This window comes from Bubalus kerabau, chromosome 10 (genome assembly GCF_029407905.1).
Source record: "Bubalus kerabau isolate K-KA32 ecotype Philippines breed swamp buffalo chromosome 10, PCC_UOA_SB_1v2, whole genome shotgun sequence".
Lineage (NCBI taxonomy): Eukaryota > Metazoa > Chordata > Mammalia > Artiodactyla > Bovidae > Bubalus > Bubalus kerabau.
Window position 1 is genome coordinate 33,726,579 of NC_073633.1, and position 13,182 is coordinate 33,739,760.

Consider the following 13,182-nt stretch of genomic DNA (forward strand, 5'->3'; position numbering starts at 1 on the left):
TAAATGTCATACCCTAAAAGGCTTCTGGCTCCCAGCTCAACACCTCTCAGTATGCTCTCCCCTGACTACTCTGTTAAACTAGATCCGTTTCTTTCCTCAGGATGTTGTTCAACATCTGCCTTCTTCCCCAGGCATTCCTATATTCCAAGATTCCAATAAGCACCATCATTTTTGGCCTGCCAACAGCCACGTGTGTCACTATGGAGGTGGGTGCAGTTGAGTTTTTTAGTATGTATATAATGATTTTGATCATTTTACTTAGGTTTGCTCTGTTTGCTGCTTTGACTTTCAGTGACTTCAGGGTAGAGCTTCTCGTGCATGTCTCCTGTCACTTCTCACAGCCCCTCATGCCCTCTTCACATGTCACATGATGGACGTCCGAGTTATGGTCAAGCTGCCTAGGGAAACAGATTCAGTGAAGCTGGACACGCTGTGTTCTTCAGATAAGTTTGCAGCCTGAGGAAGACACACTAAAATGCTCCAAGGACTCTACGGAGGCACAGATTTCCTTTCCCCTTCTTTTTCTTCTTTGTTTTGGACTGTGCCACATGGTCTGTGGGATCTTAGTTTCCTGACCAAGGACTGCGCCTGGACCCTCAGCAATGAAGGCACTAAGTCCCAACCACTGGGCTGCCAGGGAATTCCCCTTCCTCTTGTGGCTCTGTAAGGAATCTTTTCCTACTTGGTATCTACCTTAGGAAGGGATTAATCACACACCCAGACACATCTGTGTCTAGACAGGCTATAAAGTTTGTAATTGCCGGGTTAATAGAAACCTCTCAACTTTAATCCTCCCAGAGTTAAACACAACCCAAGGTTTTCCAGCAAGCTAATAAAAATAAAGAGGAGAAAATTATGTGCCTTAAGAAGTTCTCTTAAAAACAAATCTTGTTTAAGAAGATTTAACACCAACATTAAGAGAAACTACTAAAATAATGTTAGAAAAGAAATTTCTAATTCTATTATTTTGATATAGCAAGGGCTTTTGATCTGGCTTTAAATTTTTTTTTTAAACAAACACTAGCACCAAACAGAAATTAAACAATTCCACAATTTTTGATCAACTCAAAGGAGAAAATGCTGTTTCTCCTTGTTCATTAGGGAGACAGTGTTTACAAGGCAATGCTATATAATGGTTTGAGTAAAGTTTGGCCTCTGGAGCCAAACTGTTCTGGTTCAAATCCTCACAAACATCTACTAGCTGTGTGATTCTGGCAAAGGTACTTATTAATGGCTCTAAGCATCAAGGTGTTTATCCATAAAATGATGACAATAACTATATCTAACTCACTGGGTTGTTATAGAAATGAACCAGTTTGCACATATGAATCCCGCTCTCTTCTATGTTCTCCCCTGGACAGTCTGTTCTTACCATTTCAACTGTGGGTGACCTGCAAGCCCAATTGGTCCCAATCTGTTGCCTGATTGATCTCTATTCTATAGCCTCAATTTGGGGCATCTCCATCTGGGGGGTCACACACTGCAAAATTATTCCCCAAAACACACAAGCCCATGACCCTTCATCTCCAACCACTTTGTCCTTCTGACCACCCTTACTTCTTTTCTCCCTTAGATCTCTAAGCTCTAAAGTGACCTGTTTTTTCCCTTATGTCAACATACCCAGGACCCAGCCATTATAATCCTCACCACCAGCGAGTCCTATAAATTCTGTCTCTATTATTTATTTCACATGGATCTCCTCTAGCCCATTCCCATCACCGCCATTACAATTCAGAAACTCATTATCCTAATCTGGGCACAGAAGTTCCCAGTGGTTGCCAGTCTTTCTTCTGATGAAAAGGTTTCCCAGTTCTCTGCACACTGAATCAAGACTAGACTCTTCAGCTTGGCATTTCAATTCTCCCCATCAGAACTGCCTGCCTACCTTTTACACCTTGTCTCTTAGCACTGTCATCCATGCATCTATCCTCCAAGACCAGCTGATCACTGTGCTTCCTGAGCACATGAGCTTTAGCCCTCAGGCCACTGCTCAACTGGCTCCTCTCCTGTATCTTAGCATCTGGAAATCTGACCCTTCAAAGCTCATCACTAATATTACCTCCCCAAGAGGCCTTTTCTGATCTCAACAGGATGTGAGTGTCCCCTCATGAAACCCACTAGTACTCTGTCCCTACCTTACTCCACTCCTTATCATAGTGACCTCTGTCCATGTCTGTTCCCCTTAGTAGACTGTCAATTCTTTCAAAGCAGAAGCCAATAATCTTTGCCAAAACCAAATGTGACCTTCACCTGATAAGAGACACAATAAAGGTTAAAGTGCACATAGCTTCCTACTGATGGTCTAATAGATTTGCAGGAGTTTACTGCATTATGAAATTGTACTGTAGAGTATATTAAAAAGGCATAAAACAATCTGAAAGCAAAGAGGGTGGACTGAACATATTGATTCAGACTTTAGTTGAATATGGTTGTGCCACGTAAGCAAAAGCAAGTGTTGGAATTCGGCCATCCAGGTAAGAAAACAGCCAGTGGATTCCTCAACCTTCATAACCCAAGTAGACAGTCCCACTAACTGACTCATAAAACCCTTGATCTTCCTGTGAAGTTGGCCAAGATGAATAAATGGGTCTTTCCTGGATCTGGTATGTATCATACAGTCTATTTATAGAATTTGGTGGCCCCACACAATTGCACATGCTAGTAACGTAATCCTCAAAATTCTCCAAGCCAGGCTTCAGCAGTACATGAACCATGAACTTCCTGATGTTCAAGCTGGTTTTAGAACAGGCAGAAGAACCAGAGATGAAATTGCCAACATCCGATGGATGATCAAAAAAGGAAGACAGTTCCAGAAAAACATCTATTTCTGTTTTATTGACTATGCCAAAGCCTTTGACTGTGTGGATCACAATAAACTGTGGGAAATTCTGAAAGAGAAGGGAATACCAGATCATCTGACCTGCCTCTTGAGAAATCTGTATGCAGGTCAGGAAGCAACTGTTAGAACTGGACATGGAACAACAGACTGGTTCCAAATAGGAAAAGGAGTACATCAAGGCTGTATATTGTCACCCTGCTTATTTAACTTACATGCAGAGTACATCATGAGAAACACTGGACTGGAAGAAACACAGGCTGGAATCAAGATTGCCGGGAGAAATATCAATAACCTCAGATATGCAGATGACACCACCCTTATGGCAGAAGGTGAAGAGGAACTCAAAAGCCTCTTGATGAAAGTGAAAGAGGAGAGTGAAAAAGTTGGCTTAAAGCTCAACATTCAGAAAATGAAGATCATGGCATCTTCTCCCATCACTTCATGGGAAATAGATGGGGAAACAGTGGAAACAGTGTCAGACTTTATTTTTTGGGGCTCCAAAATCACTGCAGATGGTGATTGCAGCCATGAAATTAAAAGACGTTTACTCCTTGGAAGGAAAGTTATGACCAACCTAGATAGCATATTCAAAAGCAGAGACATTACTTTGTCAACAAAGGTCCATCTAGTCAAGGCTATGGTTTTTCCAGTGGTCATGTATGGATGTGAGAGTTGGACTGTGAAGAAAACTGAGCACCAAAGAATTGATGCTTTTGAACTGTGGTGTTGGAGAAGACTCTTGAGAGTCCCTTGGACTGCAAGGAGATCCAACCAGTCCATTCTGAAGGAGATCAGCCCTGGGATTTCTTTGGAAGGAATGATGCTAAAGCTGAAACTCCAGTCCTTTGGCCACCTCATGTGAAGAGTTGACTCATTGGAAAAGACTCTGATGCTGGGAGGGATTGGGGGCAGGAGGAGAAGGGGATGACAGAGGATGAGATGGCTGGATGGCATCACCAACTTGATGGACGTGAGTCTGAGTGAACTCCAGGAGTTGGTGATGGACAGGGAGGCCTGGTGTGCTGCAATGCATGGGGTTGCAAAGAGTCGGACATGACTGAGGGACTGAACTAAACTGAACTGAACTGATGAATCTTTAAAATCGACACAAAATCCCCCTTATTACCACAATTAACTCTGCATTAATTCGGGATATGCAATCATCTGGACTAGAAGTAAGACAGGCTATCAGAGGATACTCTGAAACTGGCCGCAGAGGAAGAAAATGAGAGTTTAGCAATGCTGATGATGAACAGATAGTAGGTATGGAACATGCAGAGGGAAGCAGAAAACACAAATCCCTGAAAACTTGGCTGGACAAGCCCTAGGGGGACAAAAGACAAACATCTCAAGGTCTGTGACCAAGTCAAGAAAGGAAAAAAACCGGGACACTGGAAACCATTCAAATATTAAGAACAGAGTGCATTATGATGTAGGAAAATAAGCAGGAGGTTGGGGAGAAGGAGACAAGAAGAGCACATGGCAAGACAATGACCGCGTGATACCAATACATTTTTAGGTGAATTCTCACAGGACAATCGGCATGACTGCTTATTAGCTGAAATCCGTCTCTGCAATCATTCAACTAGCGCAGCTAGGTTTGTTAGCCAGAAACTCCAAAATGGGAAAAGGGAGAGACTGTAACTATAATGTAAATACAAGTAAGCTAGTATTAATATCATAACACAATTTTGGAGACAAGGTACAACAGTTTTAAGAAACTACTCATTTTATGCAATATTCAGCATATTCAGTTCAGTTCAGTTCAGTCGCTCAGTCGTGTCTGACTCTTTGCGACCCCATGAATTACAGCACGCCAGGCCTCCCTGTCCATCACCAACTCCCAGAGTTCACCCAAACTCATGTCCATCGAGTCGGTGATGCCATCCAGCCATCTCATCTTCTGCCGTCCCTTTCTCCTCCTGCCCCCAATCCCTCCCAGCATCAGAGTCTTTTCTGGTGAGTCAACTCTTCACATGAGGTGGCCAAAGTACTGGAGTTTAAGCTTTAGCATCAGTCCTTCCAAAGAACACCCAGGACTGATCTCCTTTAGAATGGATTAGTTGGATCTCCTTGCAGTCCAAGGGACTCTCAAGAGTCTTCTCCAACACCACAGTTCAAAAGCATCAATTCTTTGGTGCTCAGCTTTCATTATAGTCCAAATCTCACATCCATACATGACCACTGGAAAAACCATAGCCTTGACTAGACAGACCTTTGTTGGCAAAGTAATGTCTCTGGCTTTTGAACATGCTATCGAGGTTGGTCATAACTTCCAAGGAGTAAGCGTCTTTCAATTTCATGGCTGCAATCACCATCTGCAGTGATTTTGGAGCCCAGAAAAATAAAGTCTGACACTGTTTCCACTGTTTGCCCATCTATTTCCCATGAAGTGATGGGAACAGATGCCATGATCTTTGTTTTCTGAATGTTGAGCTTTAAGCCAACTTTTTCACTCTGAATGCCTGATGAACTATGGACAGAGGTTCATGTCGTTGTATAGGAGACAGGGATCAAGACCATCCCCATGGAAAAGAAATGCAAAAAAGCAAAATGGCTGTCTGGGGAGGCCTTACAAATATCTGTGAAGAGAAGAGAAGCGAAAAGCAAAGGAGAAAAGGAAAGATATAAGCATCTGAATGCAGAGTTTCAAAGAATAGCAAGGAGAGATAAGAAAGCCTTCCTCAGTGATCAATTCAGCATATTAAACTAGTGGAAATGCAAAATTTGTGTCAACTTGGAATTCAGTAGAAATGAGATGTGGTTTGCATTAAGAAGAAGAATATTTAGGGTTTCTTTTGCAATTCTTTATTTTTTTTTTTTTCCCTACTTGGAGTTTAGTTACCTTTAACAGCTATCAGCTCTTCCATGTTTTTATTCATTCATCCATCCATTCAATCATCCGCTCATCCATCCAACCATTCATCCATCCATTCAAAACTCTAAGAATCTAGATACACACTTGCATTTAATTCTGGGAAACAAGGATATTAACAAGCGCCCTCTTTTAGAAGAAGAGATACGAAGAGGTGACAAGCCCAGGCCGATGTAGTGAGCTCCTTGTAGGCTCTGGTCCTAGCATTCAGGACTCTCTCCACTGGATTCCACTCTTGATCCTTGTCTAGCCTGATTGTCCCAGAGGTTTTTCTATCAGCTGCCACCTACCTATACAATCTACCGTGTTTATGGATAGGAAGCAGTGCAAAGAATTTCCTTTTCCTAGTACGCTCTGTGATTGTGCCATCCTAGGTCTGAGAGGCATGGGAAACTGAGACTCACTGTTCACGAAGACGGCAAACCTCAGGAAGGACAGGTAGCGCTCTCCTTCAATGGGGTTCCAGCCGACATCAGGGTATCCTTTGGCTAGAAGCATGGGGCAGCTCTGTAGGCCACAGCCTGCCAAGTAGGTCACCACCTGCCAAGAACAAAACAAAAGTTAAGTGCCTAGGTTTTTTTTTAATGTAAGTTTTTAATATAGCTGGTAAGGCATGCACAATTCTGGGAACTGAAGGGCTTTCATTTCTCTAGAAGCTGGAGACAGCCCACTACTTTCCAAGTAAATAATTGAGCAGATTTGAAATTGGAACCTTCTACTCATTTTTGTTTCCAAGCAATTGACAAGACTGATGATCACTGCTATGTAGATATAAGCCATATGCTATGATTTCCCGGTTCTGGCAAGAGGGACATACCATTTAAAAGTTCTGGCAAGAGGGACATGGCATTTAAACGTAGGCCTAACTAAGGTGCCACAGGGGAGACAATGGTGGATGCAGGCTGGGCCTGTTCATTTGACCATGGGATTTCAAAACCAAAATGTTCAGTCACTGGTTGACTGGGTGGGCCCTCCTTCTCCTCTACAGACTTCCCCGGGTACCCTCTCTCTCCTCTCCCTGCCTCCTGGTCTCCCTTCCAAGGGAGACTCAGGGTCCCAGATAAGCAGTTATCATGTGAACAGGTGAATGTGGCTGAGGGTGGGCTGCTGAGCACAGCACCCTGGGGCACTGTCTTATCGTGTGAGAATCATTACCTAACTTTAAATACAGGTGTCAGTTAGCATCATATCACCTAAATGAAAGCTGAGCTATTTATTGCCATTTAAATGGATGAATAGCCAAGTCTGACTAAACTCTGTCCCCTCAGAGGCAGAGGCCAGGAATGCCCAGGGCATTCACAGAACAGCAATCACGTAACTCGCTGCTGGGTGCACAGCTCCTGAGTTCATGTGTGTGTGGGGTGGGGTGGGGTCTGTCTTGCTTCTGGTCCAATCACTTCTTCTTACTAAAACCAGGACGTGTTCCAGAACATAAAAACCTGTGTCGTATTTCTCCGCTGCTTGAAGCCCTCCAGCGGTTTCTGTGGCTCGAGGCTCTACAGTGAGGTCCCACAACATCACAGGTAACAGAACGGCCTCTAGAGCCCAGAGCTTTCGACCCTGGCTCTGACACTCGAACCCGATGACTCTGAGGATGTTACCTCATCTCTCTATGCCTCAGTTTCCTCTCCTATAACTGGGGCAATGATAAAAAGGCTTGTCCTGAGGATCACGTGACTTAGTTCTGAGTGGGGCCTGGCACACAGTGATTCCACAGATGTATGGACCTCTGCGGTTTGCAGCAATGGCAGCATTGGGCCCATTCATTTCTGTTTCTCCTCCCTTCTCAGCACTCCCCACAAGCTTCAGGGCTCTGGTCACAGCCAGCTTTCTCAAGTTCAAGCACACCATGCTCTCTTCTCTGAAATTCAAACATTCCTGGCACATGTCTGTCTTCAACATGACTGAGTAGCTTCTGCCCACCCTCGGGGTCACCTCTTTGCTGAGAGCCCTTCCCGATCCCCTTGTTGGGGTCAGATGCCCGCTCCTAGCTGCTTCCAAACCCACCACACGGTGAACAGCCCTTTCCTTGTCCCCCTCCTCCTGACTAGATGGTTCCCCTTCAAGCTGAGAAAGTGCATTGTCCGTCTCGTCAGCTGTGCAGTCAAGGAAACAGTGAAGACAGGATAGGAAGGTGAAGATGTCTGTGGAGCTGGCAAGTCCTGTCCACAGGAGATGCTCTGGTCCTAATTATCACATGGCTCCCAGGACTCACATCCCGCCACGCTTTCCTTACACACTGAAGAGGTTCTGATGGAGGCTCAGCCTTTGGTCTGCTTTTCCTTGGCTTGGCTGCGCTATAAGCAGGGGACAGCAAGCATAGCACCTCCCCAAGGCCAATTACCTTCTCGAGGTCTGGCTCCTCTAAGCCCAGCGCTAACTCATTGTTGTCCATCACGGAGGAAGCGGCCACATCCAGCGGGGTGGATCCTCTCATGGAGGGGGAAGCTGAGGAAGGAGAGAAGGGGAGAGAGAGGGAGAAAGAGGCCACCCGGCGCTGAGCTGAGGTTGCAGTGCACAGTAATGGCCAGGAGAGGTCAGCAAACGCAAAACCTGGACACATCGCTGTCCTCAAAGGGGGGCTGCCCGCTCAATTCAAGAGCAGCTTTGTTTTCTATCCTTCCTCCCCACACTCATTATTGACCGTGAATATAGCTTAAGTTAGAAAATCAGTTCATAGGAGCAACTGGGACCGTGTATTTTCAAATGCTTTTCTAACATGGAAGTTCTTGGGCCCTCGTTTGGTGACCATTCAAAAGTCTCAGATGTCACTTGATAACCAAGCTCACATAACTTGGTCATTGCTGGGGTCAATACCTAGAATTTAAAAATAACCTCAACTCTTAGAATTATATCAGGTCACGAACATTGTCTTTCATTTCCCTTTGTTTGGTTCTTAGGCTAAAATAGAAAAACTTTAGGTGGCATTTTATAAAAAGGTTGGGTAGTCTAAGCTTGTTGTTGCTTAGTCCCTAAGTCGTGTCCAACCCTTTTTGCAACCCCATGAGGTTGCATCTGATAAACAGGAAACCTGAGATTTCAGATTTCACGTGCATATAATGTATTTGCGTCTTCCACAAATTCATTTAGTTTACATACAGAAGAGTGAGTAAGGCAAGTGCGTGCACTGGTTTTCTAGCGGTGGTGTTGGATTTACACTGTTTGTCCATAGTTGCTCCTGGCCTGTCTGCCTTGCAGCTATGAAAGCCCTGGCTGGTTAGCTGATGGGACAGGCATATAGCCTGCAGCCAGCCTGCCAATAAGGGATTGGATCCATGACCTTGGTCTTATTAGCACTGCTCCCTGGTCCGCTGAATGGGCTGGGAGGTGCTGGATCTCCAGACTGCATCCATAATCTCAGGTAGCATTTCATGAACCCCGGGTCCCCAGAGAGAGGAGGCAAAACTGTGTGACTATAAACTGTGTGCCTAAGCCAAAACAAATCCGTCATCATTACCGTCACCACGGCTGGTTGGCAGCGACTTCTCTCCTTAGGTTGGAGAGCAGAAACATATTATTATTATCTCACATGTTTTGAGACCAGGCAGGATTCCTTCTTCTATTTAAAAATACGATAGCACACATGTGACTTCTTTCGTTTTACTGCCTAAGTGGCCAGCAGGGGAAGGGTAACCCCTGAGCCAACTGCAGAAGTTATAACATGACCTACCTAGGCCGACACTGCTGTTCTCCAACAGGTAACTTAGATGCTCAAACATGGCCTTCTGATTTTGTCGGCTGATTCGACAGAAATAGCACAAGAAGCGGCAACAGCTAGCAACCATCTTTGGAAAGGCAATCTGTAGGGAGAAGTAGAAAGATTCACGGGGAAGAATCTATCATGAAGCCTTTCTGAAAAGGCTGACTTCAAAGAGTCTTAGATGGGAGCCTTGCAAGCTGTGAACAGTTGGGAAAAAATTTTTTCTCCTTGCTTCCGGTTGTTTCCAAGACTTTTTCATAGGAGGGACAGAGAATAGACACCTAAGAAGAGGCTTCTAAAAATATCGAGAGCTAATTATAACTCCTGAAGTATCTTTCTTTCAAAAAAAAATAGATGTCAAGCCAGAATTCTAGTCATCCTCAGATGTTATGTGAAATTGTTCAACCCTACATCAGACCACTGTTTCTGAGTAGGAAGGGAGGGGACAGAAAAGGAGATGGGTGATCACAGAAAATAAGACCTAGCACTGTATCAAACCTGAGTCTTCTGGGTAAAGATTGGCCTTTACTGCTGTAGAAGCCTCAACAGCACCACCCTTTCAGAACATGAGCCTCCCCCAATTACTTCTGTCCTTGATCACCACTCTCCTATGTGCTCCTAGAGCATTCATAACATGATTCTTACAATTTAGCACCAAAGTGCCAACTTCTATTACCATCAAAAGTGGTTGGCTTCTCTGCTTAACAAAGTAATTAGCATCTCCAGGGTCTGGCCGCATCTTCTGTTTGATCAATCATGCTCAATAAATGGTGTCAGTGTTAACCTTGGCTCAGGATCCAAGAAAGCCCTTGATTTCCACTTTTAGAATCATGGAACGTGCTCTAGGAAGTAGGATTCTAAAAGTTAGTCTGTCTGCTTGCTGAGGCACACAGATGTTTGTTCAGAGGTCTTCTGGGGAGAGTCCACTTTCCTGAGAGATCAGAAGGAAGCAAATGAGGAGCAAGGCGAATGGGGCTCCTGTGTTCTTCCTTCACAACGCTCACCTGTCAATATTGGTGGCAAACATCCCCTCTCTGTTGCCTTAGAACCTCTCTGACTCTGAGAAGGACCTGGACAAGGTGCACTACCTGCCCAGGTGGGCCCTATTGGCACTCCCTGTCCCTTGGCAGCAGGAGCTCCCCAGCCCCTTATGGCGGTGCTGGCTAGGAAATCGACATCGTCAGGAGCTTGGCTCAGACAGAAAACATGTACCCTCCAGTGACAACAGTGCCAGGATTGTTATTAAAATCCTGTTCTCCTTTAGAACTGCCTTCTGACACAGCACCAAACACACCAGGCTCCTAAGTGGAACCCGGAGGAATTCCATCTTGGAAGGAGCAGGACTGCAGAAGAGGATGGGAAGGAGACTGAGCAGCCCAGTGAAATGAGTGAGAACTGTTAACACTGGCTGGGTCCCATCTCCTTGCTCCTCCCCATGCCCTCCCCGGGAAGAATCACTAGGTAGTGGGCACCAGCCATGTGCAGGGGTCAAATTCGAGACAAATTCTCCTTGGAGCATTACCTGTGACTTTTCTGCACCCAGCACGTTCACCATCACCTCCATGACAGTCTCATGCATGCCGAGGACTCTCATGAGGTTGGGGTGCTGGTAAAACACCTTGTTGTTCATTATGTCTCTAGGGTAATCGGAGAGAGAAGTCAGCACTTGCTTATTTCAATGCTACAGCAATGCAGGGTTGAGAATACACAAATGCACATGCACACACATTCGGGGTGAACTAATATATGAGTTTGATCCCTGAGTTGGGAAGATCCTCTAGAGAAGGGAATGGCTACCCCCTCCAGTATTTTTGGCTGGAAAATTCCATGTACAGAGGAGCTGAGGAGTCTGGAAGGCTACAGTCCATAGGGTCACAAAGAGTCGGACATGATCGAGGGACTAAAATTTTCACTTCTAATGTACATGCCATCTGCTGGAAAGATGGTCAGAAGGTACTAGGTTGGTGGAATATATGTAGAGGGCCATTTTTAGCTGATAGGAATATCTTATGATCATTTATTTCTACTTTTTTTCTTTTAAATATTTCCTTCTGATGACATTAAGTAGCTGCCCCTCAGTTGTTTTTTTTTTTTTTTTTTTTTTTGCTTGTGATAGTTTTGAGATAGCCCAAACCACTGAATTCTCTTCCTCTGTGTATTAAGGGTCTTCTGTTTTTTGTTCTCCTGTCCTTATATCTATGTCTCTATGTACTTTAGTTATCCAAATGGTAGGGCAGGGTTGTACCCTCTTCTTAAGGCAATTGTGTATTAGGTGCCAACAATATTTTGGGACAGTAACACTCAATAAAATGATCAAAATGAAACATAAAAAGAATTACGTTTTTAAGTCATTCAACATAAATTCACATAATAAAGCTGCAGGCAAATCAAAATACAGAGGCAGCCTGCGGCCTGGCTGTGTAATTCCTTGCACGTGGTTACTCTCAGCGCATATCCCTTTCTCCAGAGGGCTGCAGCTGTTAAAAGGAGACACCACGAGGTTTTAGTGGAGCTATGTCTACCACAAGGGCTGGGAGAAAGGCTAATTCTGCAGCTGCTTCCTCTTTCCATAAAAGTCTCTTCACCTCTGTTGTAAGAGTCCTCTTTGGAAATGAATTTAAGGAATGCATGCATCCCCTCATCCTGCCTCAACTGCCAGCATCCCTGTTCTGGGTCTCAGTGACGCTCCTTTACTTTGCTGGTTTGAGGGTGGTAGGATGACAGTTCCAGCAGCAGGGAGACTATGGTTCTAGTGCTCGATTTTATTCAGGTAAAACTGTGGGTTAGTCAGTGAATTTTTTTGGGGGGGCTTTATGTTTCTCATCTGCAATATAGAACTATGTTACCTAATTAAAGGAAATCTTTTTGATATCTAAAATGCATTCTTTCTTGTGGTATACATATACAATGGAATACTACTCAGCCATAAAAAAGAACGAAAATTTTGCCATTTGCAGCAACATGAATGGACTTGGAGGGCATTTTGCTAAGTGAAATAAGACAGATAAAGACAAACACTGTATGATATCACTTATAAGTGAAATCTAAAAAATATAAGAAACTAGTGAATATAACAAAACAGAAGTAGACTCACAGATACAGACAGCAAACTAGTGGTTATCAGTGGGGAGGAGAGGCTGGGGCAATATAGGGGTAGGGGAGTGGGAGGTGCAAACTGTTGGGTGTAAGATAGGCTCACGCATATATTGTACAACACAGTGAATATAACCAATATTCTGTAATAACTGTAAAAGGGAAGCAACCTTTAAAATTGTTTAAAACTTAAAAAATTTAAATTATGAAAACAAAAACAAGCAAATAATAAAATTCAATCTTTCTAGTGATGTGGCTTCTAAGGAAGATCTATAAGCTACTGTCATGAGGAAACACATTTTGAAGAATTGATGACAATGACTCTACTCCCAAGAAAAGGGAGGAAAAGGGCTGTAATTATTCAAAGGGAAGTCACAGAAGATTTCCAGTCAAAACCTTAGGTGCTCAAAGTCTCTCTCTTGTTGGGTTGAACACACTGTCCCCTCCTTTGAATTTTTTCATTGCTTCCCTGGGACTATTTTCATCAGATTCAAACTAAATATCTGCTTTTTTCCAAGATTCCTTCCTCTTCCTTCTGGCCACGGCCCTTCACCCCAAGTAGCCCACTGTCTGGTCTTTGAGGTTATTCAAGGGGACTGATTTAATGAGCATATAATCTGAAAACGAGTGAAATCAGGATGGGGAACCCAGAGGTTTTTATGTGACTTGATTTCA

At 44.1% G+C, this 13,182-nt stretch overlaps 1 protein-coding gene across 1 annotated transcript in view; it reads right to left on the reverse strand.

Annotated features, from left to right (window-relative positions):
• Nucleotides 1-13,182, reverse strand: part of RYR3 (ryanodine receptor 3) — a 461,910-nt gene that overhangs the window by 135,279 nt on the left and 313,449 nt on the right. The window contains exons 44-47 of the mRNA XM_055538999.1: nt 10,937-11,051; nt 9,385-9,514; nt 8,059-8,162; nt 6,119-6,254 (exon numbers count right to left, since the gene is read on the reverse strand). Of these exons, the coding sequence (XP_055394974.1) occupies nt 6,119-6,254; nt 8,059-8,162; nt 9,385-9,514; nt 10,937-11,051 (485 nt within the window). The remainder of the gene's footprint in view (nt 1-6,118; nt 6,255-8,058; nt 8,163-9,384; nt 9,515-10,936; nt 11,052-13,182) is intronic.